This window comes from Aythya fuligula, chromosome 5 (assembly GCF_009819795.1).
Source record: "Aythya fuligula isolate bAytFul2 chromosome 5, bAytFul2.pri, whole genome shotgun sequence".
In the NCBI taxonomy this organism is placed as follows: domain Eukaryota; kingdom Metazoa; phylum Chordata; class Aves; order Anseriformes; family Anatidae; genus Aythya; species Aythya fuligula.
Window position 1 is genome coordinate 56,386,599 of NC_045563.1, and position 24,330 is coordinate 56,410,928.

Consider the following 24,330-nt stretch of genomic DNA (forward strand, 5'->3'; position numbering starts at 1 on the left):
ACGAAGGGATTAAAAGACTTGATGCATCAATAGAACATGTTGACTCTGGACAGCTGTTGACATAAACTCCTGTCACCTCTGACACAAAGCTAAATACATCAGAAAGATGGGGTTAAAAAACGATAAAGCATTCCAACCCTTGTGACATATAGAAAAACCTATAGCATCAACACAAACCATAGAACCATAGAATATCCTGAGTTGGAAGGGACCCATAAGGATCATCGAGTCCAACTCCTGGCACCACACAGGTCTACCCAAAATTTCAGACCATGTGACGAAGTGCAAAGTCCAAACGGTTCTTAAACTCCAACAGGCTTGGTGCCATGACTATGTTCCTGGGGAGCCTGTTCCAGTCTGCGACCACCCTCTTGGTGAAGAACCTCTTCCTGATGTCTAGCCTAAGCCTCCCCTGCCTCAGCTTGACACCTTTCCCACAGGTCCTGTCACTGGTGACTAAAGAGAATAGATTGGCACCTGCCCCTCCACTCCCCCTTGCGAGGAAGTTGTAGGCCGCAATGAGGTCTCCCCTCAGCCTCCTCTTCTCCAGGCTGAACCGGCCCAGTGCCCTCAGCCGCTCCTCATACGTCTTCCCCACTAGGCCCTTCACCACCTTTGTAGCCCTCCTCTGGACACTCTCCAGCAGTTTTACATCCTTTGTGTACTGTGGTGCCCAGAACTGCACACAGTACTTGAGGTGAGGTTGTACCAGCACAGACACTACAGTAATTCCTGCATTTTTGTCCTTCCCAATTGTTTCAGGTGTGGTAATTACAGATATGGGTAGTAACGTGAAGAACATTTAAACAAACTGCATTTATTCAGCCTACATAAGAGAAGGCTCAGTGGGGAGTTAAACACAGTCTTTGACCATCTAACAGTTAGCCATGGAGAAGACAGGTAGCCTCTTCATTACGATTCTTGCTGACAGAGACAATGGGCATGAGTTGCTCCAGAAGAAATTGCACCTGTATATAAGAAGAAAAATCACCATCATGAGAACATCTTCCTCACTAAAAATGTTCAAGATTCAGATTGACAGGACCCTTGATAATGCATTTGAAAGGTCTGGATTTCTTTGCAACCTAGACTCTTCCAGAAGAGCCTCCGCTTGTCAGTTCCTCTATCAGCTGTGTCAGGAAGGTCAAGAAGTTATCAATGCACTCCAGAAACTCCCTTGACTGCTGTACTCTGCTTTCTTACCCTTCCAGCAGATTTCAGGGTCATTCAAGTCTTCCTGTGAGACAAGGGCCTGCAAGTATAAGGCTTCTTCCAATTGTCTTTGAGAAGTGTCACACTTAACTTCTTCCTGATCGAGTGGTCTGCAGGAGATGCCCATTGCAGCATCGCTCAGCTTGGTCGCCCTTTAATACAAACTCTCATAAGGTCTCATCTGGCTAATCATCAGTCCTCAGGTAAAACTTCATGCATTGCTGCTGTGCTGTTCTCCCAGACTTTCATTCCTAAAGGGCCTGTATCCATCCACTGCAGTGTTCCAGCGATGTAAGCTATCCAGCTACATCTCTGTAATCCCAATGCCATCATAGCCCTGCAGCTGCACACAGGCCTCGAGTTTCTCCCCCATTAAGCCAAGAATTGTTTTAAAGTCTGTTATAACCACCATCTTTAAAATAATCCAATAATACTGGAACACAATCATATGCACAAAAGAACTCTTTCAACAACAAAAAAATGAAGAAAGCAACCAACAATACTGTAGATTTTATTTGTATTGAGGTACAATCCCATTATAATTAGCTAAAAACGACTTCTTAAAAAAAAAATATATATAAGAGCCACTAAATAATAAGGTTATTGGTCAGTTACCTATAAATACAAAACAGGTTCTCAAAAAAAAACCAAACACGTTTGTGCATGTAACTTGACATTTATGCCCCAGTTTACTCAAGCTCGTAAGAATGATTTTGCTTTCCATACTACAACTGCTTTCTATGCAAGGAGCCAACACGAAGGTTGTTCTTGGGCTTACAAATTACTATAGATGAAGACTTATGGGATTGACAAGATACAGGTCTCTTACTATTCTTCATGGTAAGAACATTGTCTTCCTTTGGAGGAGGCACATACACTGGTTTCCAAGGAATGGGGTTGCAATATGCTGGAGCTGGATATGAATTTCCATCAGGGCGCCCTAAAACATTTAGAAAAAACACATAACTAAAAAGGAATATTTATGCTACAAGCTTTATAATGCCAGCAGTTATAAAAATTATTTGACTAACAAAGACACAACTGCATCTTAAAAGGTACATCATGTAATTCAAATGATTCAGAGATAAATCTACTACCTTTCTTTTACTGGCATATTTCTCATCTGTGTTAAAAAAAAAAACAGGTCGAATTCTTATGCAACATTCAGAATGCTCAGTCTTCTGTAAACTTAAAAAACGTGAATGTAAAAAAACTGGCTACCTTGTATTATTTCAAAGCAGTTATAAATATGACTTCCTGTCACCATGTATATAAAATTCACTTATTTTTCCATGTTTGCTGAACTACGACTTTTCATTTTACTGAGGAGAAAAATATGTTGGTTTTCCATAATTACATTAATAACCTGCAATTATTAACCTGGGGGCCCACAAAGCAGTATCAGAAAGCCTAAAATGTGACTGACAGAACATATTGCTCTATCAGTCACGCTTGTCTGTAGTGAAATTCCAGTGCACTATCACGATGTTGGGTAAAACAAAGTCTATAATGTATTCTATTGTGTGAACACAACTGAGTATGGATTTTACTTTTTTTTTTTTAAATCAATTTAACAAATGATTGCAGCTGTCAGGAACTAATGAGGTTCCAAAACAAAACATGAAAGCAAAGTGTATCACAACCTATAAACAGATGTAAGCACAAGAGCAACTGGCTGTTCATCTGCTACGTCCATTTCCTTAAGCATTCAAAGTCTGAATATTTTCTGTTATAAATTCAAGTAACAATGATTTTAATTCTGAGCAAAAAGAAAGATGAAAGCATAGATTTTTCTTGTGTTTGTTTGTTTTTAAAGGAAATTTAATTAAGCACTCAAATGTAATGTGCAATATTATTTCTTACAGCACTTCAGCTTTTGTACCATGTGGGATTGTGAAGAAGAGACAAAAATCAAGTGAGGCTCTCAAAACTCCATACCAACTATCAGCAGTAGTCTCTTTAACACTTCCCTTTAAAAGTAAAACAACAATAGAACAAGACCACAGACCCAAGAAGGTGTGATACAATTGCAATGCTAAACGCAAAGTGTAGCTAAGAACAGAGGATGATTCTGTGTCTTTTTCAGACAGGACTTCTGCCAGGCTTCTGTTAATTTTTGTATCTCAAAAATCTCCTCTTTTCAAACACAGATTGTGGTGCAATAAGAAGGCACACAGCTCCTCTAACACAAACATTGACTTTACAAGGATGCTAACATAGCTGATGCGCTTTGCAGGAACCAGTAATTGGCTTTGGTGATTCTTATGCCTGATAAGGAACATAATGAGATCAAAATCAATTATAATTTGGTATGCAACATTATTGTCTTCTCAAGTAACATTCTTTTCCTCCAATAAATGGCTATTAAAAATGTACTAATGACTGACTGTAAAAGCTTCTCTAACTTATACCATATGGGATATTCATTCCTACATGTCAAAACTATGTATTAGATGAAATTCTTAAACAGGCTTCATTTTACATTGAAAGATTAGAGAGAAGGAACCACAAACCTAAGCCACTACATATGTGTAGCAGGAATACAAACCTGTAGATTTCCTATGTGGAAAGCCATAACCATTTAAAACAGGGCGTGGTTTATTTCTAGCATTATGTAGCCATTCCTGAAAGATCTTCTCTGATCTCTCTCTCTTCTCCTGCAGCTCTGCTTCCCTTTCTTTTTCTTTTTCCTGTAAGTACAAGAAATTAAAACAAAAAAACAAACAAAAAAAACCTAATATGTCTACTGACAAAGCCCTGTACAATATACAAAAACGGCAAACAAAATCTTTGCAGATTCCCAGGCTGCTGAATATATTTCAATTATGTTTTCATATATGAACACATTTTCCCAAAAATAGAAAAGTCACTTTTTTTTCTTTAAGTCTGAAAAAACACACAATCACATCCTCACCACCACCACCCCCTCTATATTAATTTGGGGGCAAGGGAGTGGGAAGCTTGCAAAACTCTTTTGGAAGACCAATACATGATACAGAGGAATTTTGGATGATTTCTGAAAATGCAGCTTTCTTATAATTTGTTGTAGGACCTCGAAGACGCTTACAACAAGTAAAAGGTCTTATGAAGCTCCTATAAAAATAAATAGCTGATTAATTATTAAATATGAAGTAACACTAAAATAAGGGCTCCTAGCATCAGATTGGTACAGACAGATAGAAGAGAAATTTTTTAGTTTGAAATACATGCAAGTATAATGACCAAGATAATAGCGGTACTGGGATAAAAATGCCCAGAATGCTGTTTATTTTCTGCCTCGGCTGAGTAATGAAGATATACTCTGTGGTTGGCATTTCTATTTCCCATATCACACATCATGACTGCAGTGGATTTGCTTGGCTTTGCAACCAAGACTACTAACAAACGTGTTTAATATGCATCATGCTTTGTTGGCCATACCACAACTACTTCACTGCACTAAAAAATATAACTTTTGAAACTATTCTTAACATACAACTCCAATTGATAAACTCCAATCAATTTAATCAACCAATATATTTAACATGTCAGGTAAACCTATCCAAATAAATAAATAATTAATACCTTCTCTCTCTTCTTCTTTTCTGACTCTTCAGCTCTCTTCTTCTTTAACCATTCTTTATACTTTACTTCAGCCTTTTCTTGTAGCTGCATTTTTTCTAGCTCCCTTGTGGCTTTTTCTGCCATTTCCTTGCTCTGCTTTCGCTCCCTTTCCCTTCTTTCCTACATGAAACAGATAAAAGAAACAGAATAAATTTTTTCAATATATTTCAATGGGCAATTATTTTCATGAATAGTTTATTATTAATTACAAATAAAAATATCATAAACCTTGAAAAAAATCTTATTGCAGTCTCTGAAGACAGAACCTATTCATCACTAGCTGCAGATAAAATAGTTTTAAACATATAAACTTGTCATAAAACATGATAAAAATTGACTTTCTGGACTCCCTATGCTGTTATGTTTTATTTCTTCAAACATCTTTTCAAAAACTTCAAACACTTCTCAGTATTTCTGGGAAAGAAATATATGTTGCAATTCTTGTCAAACATGTTTTCGTTTTAGATGAAGAAATCCACTTTTCAGTGAACCGAGAGCAAACTCCAGTACCAAGTGGAAGTCAAACTGCCCCCTTCTAAGAATAACAGATTATTAATGTGCAGATTTTCAGCACACTTAAGCATTAATGGATATGGAAAATAAGAAGTCCAAATGAGAATCCAGTTCATATATTATATTTTCTACATTTGTGATACTTTTTCATTTATTTGCGTATGAAATTCACCTGTTTGTCTACAGGATCCTCCTTTTTACCTGCTGAAATAGAAAATGAGAAAATACGTTGGGTTGGTGAAAAATAACAGTGTGAAGTGAAATTGCTATCCTTATAATTTTTAAAATACAAAACACAGAAGTGTCATTACTTCTCTGTCTTTTCCAAGTGTGTGAATCTAATGGCATGCGATGTTTTGGGAACCATTCTCTAGGCTAACAAGCACATACTGAAGGGCTCTTCTTAATCTGGAGAGAAAGGCATTTTCAACTGAAGACTAACCATACCTCTCACTTCCCTTTCTGGCAACCTTTTTGAAATGCCTGGGATTCTGCTGGTTCAGTACTACTACTGCTGCTTAGCTTACCTAGCTCTGAAGAACCTGTGATACACACATAGGGGCAAAAATCTTTACTAGACAAGCTGTACACATGACTTGGAGGAGAGGCAGAAGACTCAATATGAAATATATTCCATTTTATAGAAAAGAACTGCCAAATAAAGATATTTTTCTCTAAGAAATCTTTTTCATGTAAGCTCCTTGCTAGTAAGAAGGAGAATCTGAACTATTTTGACATACTTCAACAATTTTTGACTATATAAAGGACATATGCAGCATAGTTGGAAATTACAACTTCTCGTAATTACTACAGTTGGCAGTATGGAAGTCTAATGCCTGGAAGTACAACTGCAGAGTAAAACAAACTGGATGTCTTCTTCAACGAAAAGAGCAAAAACATTTACCAAAATAAAAAAACAAAAAAAGGGAAAGGAAAACATGTGTATATACTTCCCTTCCTGTCTCACTTGTAAACACAAAAAGATCACAGAATCACAGAACTGTAGGGGTTGGAAGGGACCTCGAAAGATCATTGGGTCCAACCCCCCTGCCAAAGCAGGCTCCTTAGAGCAGGCTGCCCAGGTAGGTGTCCAGACAGGCCTTAAATATCTCCAGAGAAGGAGACTCCACAACCTCCCTGAGCAGCCTGTCTTTCACACATTGGTGCGGAACTTCCCATGCTCTATCTTGTGACCATTACTCCTCATCCTGTCCCTGAAAACCACTGAAAAGAGGTTGGCCAAATCCCTCTGTCTCCCACACCTCAGATATTTATACACATTGATGAGATCCCCTCTCAGTCTTCTCTCCAGGCTGAACAGCCCCAGGTCTCTCAGCCTTTCCTCACAGAGAAGATGTTCCCGGCCCCGTAACATCTTTGTGGCCCTCCGCTGGACTCTTCCCAGGAGTTCCCTGTCTTTTTTGTACCGGGGAGCCCAGAACTGGACACAGTACTCCAGGTGAGGCCTGCCCAGGGCAGAGTAGAGGGGGAGGATCACATCCCTTGACCTGCTGGCCACGCTCCTTTTAATGCACACCAGGATCCCCATTGGCCTTCTTGGCCACCAGGGCACGCTGCTGGCTCATAGCCAACCTGTTGTCCACCAGGACCCCCAGGCCCTTAAAGATAGAAAGCTAGATCTCCCCTCTTCCCCTGCTTTTCTTCCAGAAAACTCTGTTTTCTTCTGGAAAATGCAGTTATGCATAGAGAAACAATAGGCATAAAACTGGAGCTGGGGACCAGCACAATTCTCTTGGTCTGGTCTAAAGTGGGTATTTACTGGGTCAGTCCTTGTCCTGAGCAACAAAACTTGTCAGTACTCCACTAAAGCAGCATTATACAAAAGAAAAGTTCAGCTTATATTGCCCTGCAGAACACTAACTCATTTCTGCCACTTACTGGATGAGGTGCAAACCCAAGGCCAATAACAATACATTTTCTCTTGAAAATGTTTGCTATTTTTATTGTAAGAATATACTGGACAATAATATTTTCATATTTGAAGCTTCATCCACACTACATAAACTTGTCTTGATAAAGAAGTCCTTTCAAGCATAACCTTAGCTTACTCTCACCATTCATTTCCTTGTAAAGTGCCATGATGTTAAACTGCACTCTTCTTATCTAAATGAGCCAGATTACAGAATTACTTGCATTAGCATGCCCCTATCTGCGTTGGGCACTACTAGAAGCAATAGTACAATGTTAACAGCAGCAGCTAAAGTATGCATCAACTGTTTTTTTTTTTTCCTTTTACAAGATATGCCTTACTGACTATATTTGCCGTAACCTCTGGGGTACATTTCTTCACTACAATGGTACATACAAGAGCCCTGTATGGGGTACTCTTGTTGTATGTTCTCATCTGACAAGGAACTGTTATTTGTGCATGCACTGCACTCAATTTCAAAACACGACTGGCTACAAAACTACATTTTCTCCTTGTATATTCTTTTTTTCCATTTCACTTCTAATAAATTCTGGTGAACATCAGCTGAATCTGTTCTGCAACACAAGGAAAACAGTCAGATCTGAATACACGCCAATTTCAATGCATATTCTGCAACATAAAACTCCACAGAACTACTAAATAATCAAAGTCTTAATAACATGACTTCACAGCAGGGTTTGTAGAAAAGGCCTGTACACGTGATAAAATTACTGATTACAACTAAGACCAATAAAAGAAGAACTTTGTTTGGGGGAAAAAAAAAGAAAAAAGAAAAAATTTTTAAAAAGCTGAGATTTTGAAACATTTCCGTACTAGTAAAGAATAGAAATGATTTTTCCTAATATGAAGAAAACTCTTTTTTGTTTAAATAGGTAAAAAAGAAAAATCACCTGGTTTTGGTAAGTTATGTAGATCCTAAGTAACATCTACATGAAAAACAAATAACCAAGATTTTCCTCCTTCTATAATGCATCTTATTCTCTTTTATTGAGAGCTGCTCCTCTGTCCCTTCATTACCAAATATTCCCCACTTGCATCTCTCAACAACTCCTATTTTGAGACAATGACAGTCTGAGACACACAGCAAGCATTATGTAGATAAGAGACACATGCTAAGACAGTGAGTTAAAGTCATTTGCAAAAAAAAAAAAAAAAAAAAAAAGGCTTACAAGGATTTCAAGTCTTTTGTTGTTTGCTAGCTTTTATTTATCAGCACTCTACATGAAATTTGAGCGCTTACTGTAACATTAGATTACAAAAGTAAGGATCTTTCAAAGCAGCAGCTTTTAGCTAAGGGTTATACAACAAGCAAAAAATAAATATAGGAGAAAATTTAAAAATGGGGCCCTTCCATACATAAGGGCTTTATACACTATCGACAATATCTAAGCAGAAAATAGGCTAAAAATCTTTCTGAAGGTTGTAATTAAAGGGGGGGGGGAGCTTCTTAGATAACAAATCTTTAATCACAATACTTCAAATGAGTCCAGCAGTTTAGCAACAATCTAGGCTGTCCCAAAGTTAAATAAAGCCCTATGTAAACAATGATGTGCCATGCATACTTGCATATTACCATGAAAGCCACAGCTATTGCTAAGTTTTTCTTCTGATGAGACACCCTGAAGATTGGGAGACTCCCTATAGGATTGCAGACGTTGCAGCTGCCTAGACGTTATTCTGCAGGCAAACCAGAAGTGCTTCCTTTTTCTCTCCAAGACAGAACAGCTTCTCCTTCATACAGTCAGTGTACACCACATTCTCAGCTGCTTTAATAACCTGCTTCATGTCAAGCTCCTGTCACCCCAGCCTTGCCAGCTTCCCTCCAGCCTCATTACTTTCCCTTATGCAGGCTATCAAAAATGCCAGGAATGTGCATATTAATGTCTATGTTCTTCAATCCTCCCTTCACTCCCCTTCCACAGTTGGGGGGGTGTGAGGGGGATTTAATTTGTTTACGCTTGGTATTGTCAGATCGGATTTTAAAAATTCTCTTTGATCCTTTGTTCCATACAGACATGATCTGTTCAGCAAACCACTAGGAAATTTACATGCACTTTAAAATATGATTACACATATTACATAAATTAAGGTATCGATTGTAAAACATCCAATTACTCACTGCAAGAAAGGCTTGTTCTCCCACCACCCCACCCAGGCACATTATTAAGGAGAAAGGATACAAATCTGGCCTGCAGGTTCACTGCTCTGGGCTGAGATCCTATCGAGCCTATGAACATAATAAAGACTGGGCTAGGTCACTACCTGGAAATGCGCCACCCAAAACAAACCCAGCCGTCACACAGAGCAGGACGGGTGACTCAGTGGGCAGCATGTGTCTCACCACGTCAGTACCAAACCAATGTCTCAGCGGCACAACTATCAAGCTCCTAAGAAAAATCACATCTGTGTATATGCTGAGAATTGTCAGAGGAACTGAAAATTTGAAGAAGCATCACACTTTATTTAGTATATCTGCCTTCTATCAGGAAGAATTTCCCAGGCAGAAAATAGCCGAATTAGCACTGCAACAGAGACAACATATCCAGCTGGAAGACAATCAATAAAACATACAGTCCTGTACTTTTGTATTAACAATTAAATGAGAGGCTGAAGAGAGGGACAAGTGCAGAGCTGCTACGTGTTCTGCATTTTCTATGCAGTGTCACGACAGAAGAGTTGGAACTAGATGATCTTTCTAGGTGCCTTCTAACCCAAACCGTTCTGTGATTCTACGAACAGAAATATTTCCAGAAATTAGTGTTTTGTTTTGTACGTCTAAGATACTTCTCACAGCAATCGTTTCCTGTTTCCCACTCTGCAGAATGTAACAGCATTTTTCTGTTTGGACATTTTTATTTTCTATTTCACAGCTGTTTGCTCTGACATCTTAGCTTCCATATTCTACCATAATTTTATGCTGACAGTGAAATATAGGAACCAACATCAGAACATACACCCAAATTTCCTCATTTATCCTCACAGCAATCCAGAACATCAGGCGCATTTAACAATCTCGGAAACATTGTCATTCAGCCAACTGTTGTTATCTTTGTCATCTAGCACAGCTGAATTTTCCACAACTCAGTCACCAACCCCGGCTCATAAAAATGCCTCTATAACCTCTCCATAATCTGGTGGCCTTCTGTGATGAGGTTACAGCGTGGTGGTGATAGGGAAGAACAACTGACGTAATCTACCTGGACACATGCAAAGCATTTGACACTGTCCCAAACGATATCCTTGTCTCTGAATTGGAGAGGCATGGATTTGACGGAAGGGCCACTCCGTGGGTAAGAGATTGCCTGGATGGTTGCACTCAAAGAGCTCCACGAGTTCTACAGCTCAGTGTCCAGGTAGACACCAGTGATGAGTGGTGTTCCACAGGGTTGGTGTTGGGCCTGCCTCTTACTTAACAACTTTGTTGGCAACATGGACAGCAGGACTGAGCACACCCTCAGCAAGACTGCCGAAGACACCACACTGTGTGCCACGGCAACACGCTGAAGGGAAGGGTTGCCATTCAGAGGGGCAGAACCTCATGTGAACCTCATGAAGTTCAACAAGACCAAGTGTAAGGTCCTGCAGCTGGACTGGGGCTATCCCAAGCACAAATACAGGCTGGGCAGACAATGGACTGAGAGCAGCTCTGACAAAAAGGACTCGGGAGTGTTGGTTGATGAGAAGCTCAACACGACTCGGCAACATGCACCTGCACCCCAGAAAGCCAACCGTAGCCTGGGCTCCATCAAAAGAAGCACGATGAGCAGGTTGAGGGAGGTGGTTCTCCTCCAGGAGTACTGCGTTCAGCTCTGGAGACCCCAGTACAAGGACGTGGACCTATTATAGCAAGTCCAGAGGAAGACCATGAGGATGATCAAAGGGATGGAGCACATCTCCTATGAAGACAGACACAGGAAGTTGGGCTTTTTCAGCCTGGAGAAGAAACAGCACTGAGGAAACCAAACAGAAGTCTTCCAGTACCCAAATGGGGGGAGACACAGCCAGGACAGCTCACCCAAGCTGACCACAGGGTCATAACATATGATGTTATGTTCAGCAACAAAAGCTGAGGGAAACGAAGAGGAGGGGGAGAACATTTGGAGTTAGAGCATTTGTCTTCCAAAATACCTATTAGGCATGATGAAGCCATGCATTTCATGGCTAACTGTTTGCCTGACTGTGGGAATTAGTGAATCAACTCCTTATTTTGTTTTGCTTTATATGCGTCTTTTGCTTTACCTGTTAAATTGTCTTTACCTCAGTTCACAAGTTTTCTCAGTTTCACCCTCTTGGCAGGATGGTGACTCTTCCACATCCTGCCATTAGGAGGGTGGGTGAGTGGGTGGAGGGAAGAATTAAGTGAGAGAACAGCTGCGTGGTGCTTAGCCACTTACCAGAGCTAACCAACAACAATGTATCATGTATTTATATGTACACTATGTATATACATTAATCAAATTCTCTAGATATTTCTAGGTTTAGATTCTATTGGTATTCCAAGAGTGAAGTCATGTAGTTAGTAAAGGTGGATATAACAGGACATGAAAATATTAAATAGAATGTAGAGGGTGAAGAGCACTGCATCGATGTTAATTTTTTAAATGTTTAATCAAAAAAATGTTGTCATCATCCCTTACTTTTAATCCTGATATTTTAATCAGCATTAATTCATTAGAGGTTCATCTATGAGAATGTTATAAAGAATTAAATGGTTATATCATTTCATAAACATTTCACAGTTTATGCATCCATAATGTATTTCTCAAAGCCTCTGGTACTTTGAGTTGATAGCAATTAATCAGTAAATCAGAAATCAAATGTAGCTAATTATGTAGCTAATTTAAGTGTTCAATCCCACAGTTGTTGAGAAGAACCATCAAACCACATCTGTGGATCACAAGTTATGTAAAACAGAAAAAAGAAATTAAAAGAAAAAAAAATTTCTACTGTCAACAACAAGCTTTCTATTCTGTGGCAAAACAATAGAGAGTAGCTCGTGTATAAAACTGGGGTTCTTCTGACAGTCTTGTAAAAACAGCACCCTTGACAAGTGGGCAAGTCTTAAACCCAGATTATCAAAAAACAAAGAGGTAGGGGCTGTGTCACTGTTTACACGAAGATAACATAAAATCACATTGTGTGAGACATCTATAATTAAAACCATCCTCAGGTCTTTCCAGAAATACCAGGAAGAGGACACGGAGTAAGGAAGAAAGGGAGTCTGGAAGACAAAGGGTTTTTAAACTCAAGAGTTCTGTGTACTGCTCCTCATTCATGGGAGATGAGGTTGGGGGAAAAAGGCTACGTACGTCTTGAATTCAGAAACTCCAGGGCAGATGAGGGAAAAGACAAAACAAAACAACAACAAAAAAGAACAAAACACTAAACTGGCATCAGACAGCAGCTTACGTATTTTCCAAAATAGAAGAGAAGCTTTTCACTAGCATCTCCAAACTTCCACTGAGTAGAATACAGGGAGTAATGAGGCAGTAGAACCAGTGTCTGGTCACACTGTGAAGGAACTTGGAATTGAACCATTTTGGACAAATTCTGAATAGTGGTGATCTTCAAAGGAAACACTACAAAAGAAAGCATGAATGAGTGATCAGCTCTGAACACCTACGACCTCACTCATGACATTACTGTTGCTCATTTTATACTCAGCCAGTTTTGTAATCACATGTTCATCCATCAAAATATAGATGAGAAAGCAAAACCCTTGGAAGGATCACAGATGGAAATCCCAAATATTTTGAAGACATTAAAGCAGTACTTTTTATCTTCCTCCTTCAACTGTTATTTACCCAAGTCTGCAAATCATTTGAGCATCACCTACAGTCACAAAACTATAGCTCTTATTTGTCAAGCAAGAACGCATTTGACAAGATAGAAGTTACAAAGATGCTGGTATGGAGAGGAGATTTTCAAAACGTATCACACATGGAGGTCTCCCAGTCCCAACCCAGTCCCAATGATTCAGAGATACAGGCTTGCATTTTTAACCTTACTCAGTGGTAAACAATGATTGAAGTTAACTGATCTGTTCATCATCTACTGGGAGTCAGTCAGCATATAACCATGAACTGACAGACTTCAAGGGTCTCCATTTTTATTTTTTTAATTATAAGTTCTAGCAATTCTTTACCTCTTTCTTAACAACAACAACAACAACAACAAAAAACACTTTAGCTTCATTCCACTAGGAAAGGGTCCTTTCTTGGCCCTCAAGAAAACTTTTATCTTTCTGTTTGTCACTAGTACGGGAAACAGAGAGCTGAGTATTAGCTCAGAATGCTTCCACAAGCTGCTTGGATTTAGTGCTTACACATCGTATCAGCATGTTAAATGACATAGTATCAAGAAATATACTCAGCTTTTGCAAAAACATTTAGCTACAAAAAGCAACGTAGACAACACAGACAAGGAAAAGCTACACATAAATGGATTTTCAAAATTAGTCCAGTACTGAGTCTGCTGTTTCTAAGATTTTCAAAGGTTTAATTTTATATATTTTAAAAGTACTACTTCAGACCTCATTACTTCCACTTTTAAAATTCTTCAATTTGAACAGAAGAATCGCACATTTTCAAAGAATTTGGAAGAATGTGATCAACCAGTGAAATCAGGTAATTTTTCCCTCAAGGACTGAGAGATAATAAAGAACTATGAGAAGGACATTTACAGGCTTTCAAGATTGTACTGATAAAGTTGAAAATGACAGAGGAAAAACAGCTTTTCTATTAATGTAAAAAGTGGGCGAGTGAAATTCTCTACAGTTCTAGACTTATACACCTCTAGGAGTATACACAAAAGCAGTGACTGACTTTAAAATAGGACCATAAGCAAGTTGTTGGTACAGTCATCACAGATTTGAACTGCTTTAGTAGCTAATACAATTACATAAATATATACCTACCACATCGCAGCTTAAAATGAGCTGAAGTTTTAAATTACTTCACAAAAATACATCTTTGTACTCAAAGCCTAATAAAATTTATGTATGGCACAAGGAATTACAAGCTTTGTAAGCGTGGCTGCACTGTTTCAATCCAAAATAAACTATGCATATATAGGTCAATTTTACCTCTTAACAACTTTATTCCACATAATGTTAACAGATTTACCCATCTGTGGTTATCAAAATGTAGAACAAAAATAGCAATAAAAAATACAACAAAAAGTACCAGAACGAACACACATGGAGAAAATAAGCTTTCACAAGCGCTAATTCTAACCCGAAGAAATGAGACAGTAGGCAGTCTTCAATACCTATTCAAGATTTAGATCAGTGATGAGATGGGGGAAATCAAGGATGTAGATTTCTTTCTTTTTAAGCTACACAGTTCAACTGTGAGTTGCCTACACAGAGCTCCTTACAAACTAGAGCCTAAATACAGCAATTAGCAATCAAGCAATCATTTTAACATGCCAAAAACATTAAGACAGACTCTAACGGCTTTGCTGATCTAAGTTCAGTTCCAAATACCACTCAAATCCCTGTCAAAATAAGGCTTCTTTAATAATGAAAACATGACATTGAACAACTTCACTTGCTCAACATTTATAACCACGCATACCTCATTTTTATCCATAAATGTAACAGTAACGGAGAAAGAAGTTTCAGTAATACGTACAAAATCCTGTTGGTTTCATTCAAATTTTCTTCTGGATTCAAAAATATGTCTGTAGATACTTTTAGAGTTAAAATTTTTTGACCAGTATTCCTCTGACTTGTTAAAAGATAGAGCTCTATTACAGCTAAAACAGAACAAGTCAGACAGACAATTTACTGTCTGCCCACAAATGACTCAACCTTAGGAGACAGAGAATGTAAGACTATTTTTGTCCACCAGAGATCTAGTATCTTAATGAAAATTGAAAAGGCATTAGTAGAACCAGGATAACACCCGACAGCTTATTTTATTAAGCCTTTACTTCCTGGTAAACTGCAAAATTTTGTTATATTTGCATACGTATTTCACAGCTTAAGATGTTCTTTGATAGTTCATATTTCAAAATATCAGTTCTAGTTCACTTTCAACCTTTAAAATCACAACAGCTATTTACATAGAAGTTTATTAAATGCTGATGACACCTTTATTTTCAAAAATAATTTATGCAAAATGACTGGAAGCGTATGAAAACTTCACATCACATGTTTTTAAATAGATATTAAACAAACAAAACAAAACAAAAAACAGTGACTACCAGCAAATGAAATTGATCCTCAAGTGTTGCTTCCTAACCTGACATGACCTGAAAAGTCTGTCAGATCACAACTTACTTCGCCACAGAACAAAGTGCAAGAAATCTGACTTGACAGACAGAAAAAGAGCAGAATGCTTCTATGCAAATACAGCGATTCTAATTCTGGCATAAACATCCCTCACATTCACAGTACAAAGATTTTTTAAAGTATCCTGCAGCTGCCCCAAGATTTTGTGCTCAACATGAAGGAAAAAGTTTAGTGTACGCTCAAACATCCCTTACTTCCTTCCTCAGTATAGTATTCAGCTATGGGGAAGGATGATAGATTTGCAGAGATCATAAAGGTAACATCCCTGAAAGGACTGCCTCCTGTAGAGTAAAGCATTTTCTGCAATCTACACAGAAGGGTAAGAGTCAGGGAGGTACGAAAAGGATGAGTGCTTAATGCTTATCTCAGTGAAGAATACTGTGAATTTTGCCCTCAAGAAGGAGCAGCTTTTCGTGCCTGTAGAAGGAAATAAAGAGAGCTTTCCCAAATAAAACACGCACACACATTCCTCAAGAAAATCATAGCAAGTATTCATGAATCCAACCTTAAACTTCACATGAAATCTTCATGCAATTTTAAATGCATTCTTAGCCACTGAATTGACATGATTATCCTTCAGTCTGTGTTCAGATCCACAGGTAATCTTGCAGAAACCTGAAGTGGTGAGGACTATGTAACGCACATGTTAATATTCTAGAGACAGCTAAGCCTTTAAGTTCAGTTTGTTCTTGATTTGAGTGCAGTTTACAGAAAAACTACCCAATGAATCATCTGATTTAAATGAAAATCAGATTACTTTTGGTAAGTGCTTGGGACATGGCCTAAGGATGACCTTATTCTTCCAAAACATAACATGTACAAGTCCAGACACAAATATGTTTGTTTGTTTTTTTCCACTGTCCCCTGGGCTGATGTACCATCAAAAAGATCTCCTACTCTCATGGACAACAGAAAAGAAGTTGTTCATCAGTAAACCCGAAGTTTCAAGGAGGACCCAAATAGGTAGAGATTTACAGAAGTTGACTGAGATAGACAGACTCAGAGAGAATTTTGACTGTTTTGAACTCTGAAGTGAAAAATTTTAAATGGGCAACCCAAGCTTGTTTAAGCCAATGAATAGTTACAGACAGCTGTAATTTGTGTTTTAGAAGAGGAAAATTGCATTGTTCTTGCTGAATAATACGTCCTTTACTTTTTGCTGTGTACTTCAACAAGGACGGATCCTTTCTACATCATATTGAACCATCTGAAGCAGGATTGTTCTGGTGCAGATTTATGCTAGTCAGCAATGAGGCTAAAAGAAAATAGGTTTGATCCAAACACAGGTTATTTTAGTGGTTCTAGATTGAACCTGAAGGTCGAGAGAAAAATGTATTAGGCCTGGATATCTAGCCCACGTAGTGCTATTGTGTTATTTTTGATCAATTTTCATCTGATTTTATTGAGAAACAGAAGTACCAAACAGTAAGTAACAGGTATTGCTACAGACCAGAAGACAGTGAACAAGTATGTCCATGAATTACCAGGGGCTGAACAAGACCAAATCTCTCAAGCTTTTCCATTGTTGCCACTCAGAGCATACCCTGTTTGTGGCACACAGAGCTGTATATTGCCCTGTAGAGATCGGGATTCTGTCTGCTTCTGACACTGGACATGGACATCCTCTCTGGAGAACTGAAAAAGATTTCTTGATCCCACTCAGAAATGACTTTTTGCATGAAGGAACTCCCAATTGCTAGCTGTGGTCTACTGAGAATTTCCTGAATCTGGCCTCACACCTCAATTATCCCTCTAAACTCTACCATACTATTTGCCTGTCCACAACGGTACTTAACTAAACCCCTTTTCTGGCTCTACTTGGTGTACAAAACATTGCAGTTAAGTTGTACGCTTCACCCAATGTGCTTGGACATTGAACCTAGGAAGTCAGAAAGACTAGGGTATACCCTAGACCAGAATCCCAGCTATCATTAGCAGAAGTCTACTGCACAAGATGTAAGCCAATTGTCAGTTATCTGACTACTCAGAAAACAGATCTCTTTATACCTCATGGGAAAAAAAAAAAAATCAGTCTTGGGAGAATGTTTAACTGTGTTGGTGTGGTTTTGCAATTTTCAATTAAACAGTCATTCTTTCAGCAAATTAAAAACATGGCTGTCCAAACAGCCTAAGTAAATTTTACATAGGTTTACTTAAGCATGGCATATGCTGGGAACTCTTGCAAGCAAAGAGTATTTTACCTCTTCTCTTTTTTTTTGCATCCACTCCTTGTGCTTCTCTTCAGCTAGCCTTTTCCTTCTTTCACATTCTTCTTTTTGCTTCATCTTCTCAAGCTGTATGTTCATTTGCTAATTAAAGAAAAAGCAGACAACTTTAATACGTCACGGCCACCTATACAAACGCGCTCAGTATTGTCAATGGTGCTGCAATTAAAACAATACAAGCATTAGATTTAGAAAATTTTCCTTCATTAAGATTTTGGAAAAGATGGATGACAGCCAACACTGAAACATTGAAACAACCAATGAAAATGTATAAGATTTTAGAAGATGCACCGGAAATATATTTTTTAGCTGGGCTTTGGAAATAATTCAACATAGTAAATCACCCCTCCTTCTAAATGTCCTTTCAGTTAATGGGATATGTAGTACTACAAAGAGAGACAACTACTGAATTGGATTCTAAAGGGGAGAACATTAAACGTGTGGTGATCACTAACAGATCAGAAAATACTCCTCAAGATTAACAGATTATTTTGGTGTTATGCTGACCTCTAAAACAATGTTCTATAACCTTCCAGTGGTAGGTGTTTAATAACAGCACAAGGTAACCCACATAAAAAATATACGTTACTTTCACTTTACAGATAAAGGGAATCATAGAAAGGTTAGGACACTGCTCAAGGTCAAATGACAAATCAGTAACTAAAGTGAGAAATGATCTAACTTTGATGTAATTATTCTAACCACTACCCAATATTACCAGCTTGATTGTAAACAACAGTATCGCTTAATCAACTGCAACTACCCATATATTAATCAAGAAAAGATATAGTGCCTTCACTTAATTCTGCCTCATCCCCAGTATTCAGGAACTGTTTGTATGCAAGGGGGCAAAAAATGGAAGGAAGGAAGAAAAACAGAGAGGCACAGCCTGGAAAATGACTCTAAACAGTTGTGTAATTACACACTAAGCAGGTAATAACACTGTGCCTCATATCTAACCAAGCAGTTTGGCATGCTTACGCCCAGCACACACCCTGTCGTGTTTTACTGCCTACATGCATTTGTATGTACCCATGATGAAAATGAAGGTACCAATTACAGAAATGTTTTATTCTTTTAAACTTGAACCATTACCTGACAGTAGAATAAGAAAAACATTATAGAGCACTACCAGTGATGTGCAATGTTTAGCAAAAGAGAATATGCAGAGCATGAATCACATAAGCATTGCCAAACATTATGGAGAGATAATGACCCTAAAATAATGGACAAAACTACTTGTTTTTTCACAATCAAAAGTAAAAGAACTCCTCTATTGGTTGATTGCTATTTTCTATTAGACTTGATATCAAGCTAATCAGATGTATTCACCTCTGCAGCTCTCGCCTGTAAGCGGGCACGTAGTTCCTTTTCTTTCTCAATGAACCATTCTTCCCACGGTGAAAGACTGTCTTTCAAAGGAGACTGTTCTTTTCCTTCTGTTATTTCTGAGTCTTCAGCAGCTTTCCTGTGTTAAAAATGAGAAATGTAAAAGAATATTATCTGTAGTATGTTTAATTGGAAAGTTAACCAGTGCTGCTGCCCCCCAAAATGACATTTCTTTGTATCGTGACAACAAAATTATTTTTCTATTTGTTCAGTAATCTCCAGAACGGGTAAACAGCATTTATTTTGTATTTCTGACCATCCTACTTACATTCTACTTATTAAATTATAGCTCGCTATTGATTTTTTTTAGTTCCTGTTCCAAACTGTGAAACAGATTCAAACATTACCGTTTATAAACTAAATTAAAACTAACACCAGAAACATCAAAGTGTCACCTTCCTTCTCACATACGGAGACCAGAGGAAATCAGAGGTTTTACATTAACATCCTATCCTTGGCCACTGAGATGCTCAAAGTATCAAGGGGCCTTTAGCACAAGCCAAGGATAATCAAGATTATTTTTTCTTCTTTCAAGTCCTGTGGAAGTGGATTAATGATATCAAGCAACCTCTGTACTGAGAATCCATTCATTCCAACAGTTACAATTTTCCTTCTCAAAACACATTCATAGGGAAGATACACAAGAACTATGGCTTGCACACAATACTTGATATTATACAAGGTTAGACTTTTAGTAGGACACCTTGCATAACTCACTCGTAACTTCTTTACTCATGAATAATGCAGCCATCCTTGCCTTGGGCCAGAAATATCTTTTATAATATTGTGTCTGTGTACTCCCTCCTAACAAAGAAATTATTATATTGGGCTCTATGTCAACAAAAACTGATAACATGCCAGTAGATTTCTTTATAAACTTTCCTCTAACCTATAGATTTTTTTTTCATAACAACAAAACAATGAAATTAGACTTCACATTAGTATTTTATAGGAACGCATGTACTCTGGAAACACCTGCCTACACACTTTACTGCAGTGAGTAATTCTGCTTGGTTAATTCAAGCTATGAAAGAGCCATCCAAACAAGCGTATTATGTTAATGCTCCTGAAATGAACCTTTTAAGCATAACATATTTTTATAAACATGGAAATAATGCATATTCACAAGGTGCGGCAACAATCTATTGCAAAATATTTTGTCCCAGTAATCCTTAGAATATATTTCTATAATAGCAAGCACTTGGGGGCAATGCGAAGGAGTTTTGTCCTACCATTCTCCGCTGCTGTTACCTACATGCATGTGCCTACATAACCGTTCACTGGTCATGTTGTGGAATTCCAGGGAAACTGCTTCTTGTTGAAACTAACCCGAAAAAGGGTCACGTTCCCTGCCCAGAATCAGCCCGCAAACCCTCTTTATACTGTTTTGCCACAGAGACATGGTAGCACAATGGAAACGACAGGCCACACGCACACAACAAGAGGAGAAAAGCAGCGCAGGCCAAGCACCCCCAAGCATGGCGTTGTCCAACATCTGCTGCACCCTAGGTCTTGGATGTGAAAGCAGGAAGACAAAAATTTAACAGAGGCAGTTTTGAAACAGGCAGATATAAGGGATATAACTTAGGAATGCATAATAATGCATTTTGTTGGAAAATAACTCTCTGAGAGTTTATTAAAGATAAGGATAAAGGTATTATGCATTCAAATTCAGCAGACCGATGCAACTCTGTCCAGACTTGACGTTTTGGGCAGGGATACTTCCTTAACACATTCCTTTGCTCGGCACAATTTGCATTAGGGTACTTTGTACCAAAATAACACTGACATACTAGGCTAACCTGGGAAAAAGCACTGACAGAAGGAATCCACTCAGAAAAACACTATTCACTAAGTGTTTGCTTACATCAATAGCTAAAAAGTCCAGGCTGCTAACTTTTCAAAAAAAAAATATACATGTATATTCAGAGTAACGAACAAGACCCATGTTAAATGCAAGTAAGAAATAACAGAAAATTGAGTTTTCCAGAGGACAACACACGCCGAATATGCAGAACTGGCAGGAGAAATGTGTTCCCTCTCCTGCAGTTCTCTGCCCAAAGCTCCCGGGTTGCACCAGAGCAAGGACTGGACCCCCAACCTTCCCCATGCACATCCTGGCCACTCTGTGGCACGCTGGTTGTGTTTTGAGCCACATAAAACTTAAATTTCATGGGACCCCTTTCCGAAATGCTAGCATAGTCACAGCTATAACCTTCATCGGAGTAATTAGTACAAGACTTCTGAAAGTACCACAGTCTCAAGTGTGCATATGTATTTAAATAAGTATCTTATATCAAATCAGGTGTGTTTGGTGTTAAAGCTGAAGTCTGACTAACAAAACACTGTGCTTATTATTTACCACACATTCACTGACGTCCCACCATCAGACACAATGCCGATCTATGCTGAAAGCACAAAAACGCCTAACATCCTTTCACCAGGCCTTGTTTTCAGCCTCTACAAATATTAGATTTCCCACGTTAAACCTCTGCCTCTGGCGAATTAAGAAGACAACAACAGCAAGAAGACTCTGAGAAAGTGCGTTCGGGGAGGGGGGTAAAGTCAGTGTAAGAGGTGTTTTTTATTATTATACCTTTGAGATCTTGGCAGTTACACACGGAAGCTGCTGCGTGAGCGTTTGGTAGACACTTATTACAATAGAGCAGCAGCATTATTCAGGTGCAGGGTATGTATGAGGGAAATTCATATTGTGCCCACAGAATTTAATGAGGCTGTTCCAGCTCAAGCCCTGACAGCGGTCCTCTTCAGTTGCATTTCACGGCTGCCAGCGAACACTGCAGCAACAGGCCCCCAAATCGAGAGCTGTTTCAAGCAGCGCCCCGAGAGGTACCTCAAAGGGAGCTCACATCCCTGAAGGACCCGGGCACGGCCAGCTCCCCCCGCTTCTTTTAAGGGCAGGACGTGCCTCTGTGCCTGGTCGTGGTCCTGCGGAGCACAGCGGGGCGCCTGCAGGAGGTGAAATAAAGCCCGGGGAACCCCAGCCCGCACCACGCAGCCTCCTCCCCGCCGCGCCGTTACCTACGGCCCGCCCGGCCGCGGGGGGACGGGGACGGGGACGAGAATGGGGACGCCCCTGCCCCTTCCTCCTCCTCCTCCTCCTCGCCGCCGCTGCTCATGCCGCCGGCGAGCGCCTGAGGGAGGGGGCGGCGGTTACCGGCCATTAACGGCCACTAACGGCCACTAACGGCCAGCACCTTCCCCCCGCCCAGCTCCCGGCGGCCCCCGCGGCGCCGCCATGGCGACCGCGACGCGGCGCGGCGGGCCCGGCCCCGCCCCGCCTCCTCCCCAGCCTGTCGCGACATGCCGGCGATATCGCCCCCCCAAGCCCAGAGTGAGGGGTCTGCCCTTCCCCGTGGCAGCTCTGGGGGAGATGCTGTGATGGCTCCTGAAACCGCCCTCGGCCGGGCTCAGAAACACACACACACAAAAAAAAAAAAAAAAAAAAAAAAAAAAGCCGGGCTCAGAAACACAAACCCGGCCCGAGTCAGAAACACAAAACCAGCCCAAATCCCAACTCACAGCGCTGACTGCCTCACCGTGCAGCAGCTGATGCTCGTGGTGTTAGCACAACCCCACAGGAGGCTGCCGAGCTCGTCATCCACAGACTGGAGCGGTACGAGCTGCAGTCTGTAACAGACAGCAAATTACAGCAATTAAAATAACCTAAACTGATCAGTGCAGCACTGGAAGCAGCAGGATAGCACTAGAAACTACACTTTTTTAATCAATGATTTGGGAAGCAGCACGAGCAAAGCTTCGCATCACGGGGGGGCATGAAAATGTCAGGAATTTCAACAAGCTGCAGCCCCACATAATTGTAGATATCCTCTGAAGGCCTGGAAACCTCCCGTGACCTTAAAGCCCACTTCATAGTGAACACAGGCAACAGTCTTAAATGAGGGGGGGGAAAAATAACCAGAATTCACGCCTCCAGATTGCTTATGCAGAGGGCAGCAAAAGCCTGATCACCTTCTGAGGAATTAAAGCATCGTTACTGGTATAACGTAACATCGTTGATGCCCCTTTTCTTTTTGTTCTGTCCAGTCACTCTGCCCAAATTAATACTGGCAAGATCCCAGACAATGAGATTCTGTAAAACAATAAGGACTGAAACAGGAATCCTGCAGGTCCATATACAGCTTCTATGGCCACAGAAGGACTGGCAAATAGAAAAGTGGCACATTGCAAGGACATACTTCATGGCAAAACTTTAAACTCTGTCAACTTTTCCTAGGAAAGACTGCCTCTGAAAAGCATCTGCTATGGCAGGAATCAAGCACTGATACTACTGAAGCTCACGAGCAAAACCAAGCTGACCTAACCAGGCACAAAATTTGCCACAAACAACTGGATGTGGTGAATGAATATGTGTGTGTAATATATATATGTGCGTGGGTGGGCGTGTGTGTAGGCGTAACAACCCCTACAGTTGATACCGTTGTGAAAAAACAGCCAACGTTCCCACCATAGAAGTGACAAAGCCTACATTCAGCCTTTCAGCGCTAAGTGAACTCACACCATCACAGACTACAGAGGAAGCACTTTAAGCTTTCTAGCAACAGGAGTTAAATTTGGAGTAAAACCACAGGTGTATATTCACAGACCTATACTTTATGTCAGTTCAAAGTCAATCAACATGTCTGAACTTCTAAATGATTCTGACAGATTGCTGACACGTAATCCCTAATTGTCATCCACTGTACTTGAAAAAAAGATTTTACATAGAAAATGGTGCTGAGAAAGCAATTTTACAATTAACTGAAATGTAGAAATGAATTCAATCCTAGGCATAAATCAACTACCCTCAGTTATTAACAACCCTGTTTTGACAACTCTATGCAATAAGTGAATTTGCCAATTCTTCCTTATAAAATCTTCAAATTTTAGAAATTCAACTGATTCTGATCAGCTCAGCCTCAGAGAACATAATGGCCATCAGGAGGAAACCTCTCAGTTAAGCTTAATACCAGTCAGTTTTAATGAAAAGAATCAAATTACGTTGCTCTCAGATGTATTGTCTAGTTCCATACCTGCATTTAAGAACACAGAAAAAGCATAAAATAATCCTACTGAAAATAAAAAGACTAGACTGAGGCACAAACATGCCTTAAGCTTCT

The 24,330-nt window shown here is 39.6% G+C and overlaps 1 protein-coding gene across 1 annotated transcript; it reads right to left on the bottom strand.

Moving 5' to 3' along the window:
* Nucleotides 1–1,693: 1,693 nt before the first annotated feature.
* CCDC34 (coiled-coil domain containing 34) lies at nt 1,694–22,408 on the bottom strand. The gene is made up of 6 exons (XM_032189462.1): nt 22,232–22,408; nt 19,133–19,268; nt 17,777–17,884; nt 4,777–4,935; nt 3,761–3,902; nt 1,694–2,152 (listed from the first exon to the last, which is right to left on the bottom strand). Exons 1-6 carry the CDS (start codon nt 22,372–22,374, stop codon nt 1,938–1,940), a joined length of 903 nt encoding a protein of 300 aa, XP_032045353.1. The 5' UTR covers nt 22,375–22,408; the 3' UTR covers nt 1,694–1,937.
* Between the last annotated feature and the right edge of the window lie 1,922 nt (nt 22,409–24,330).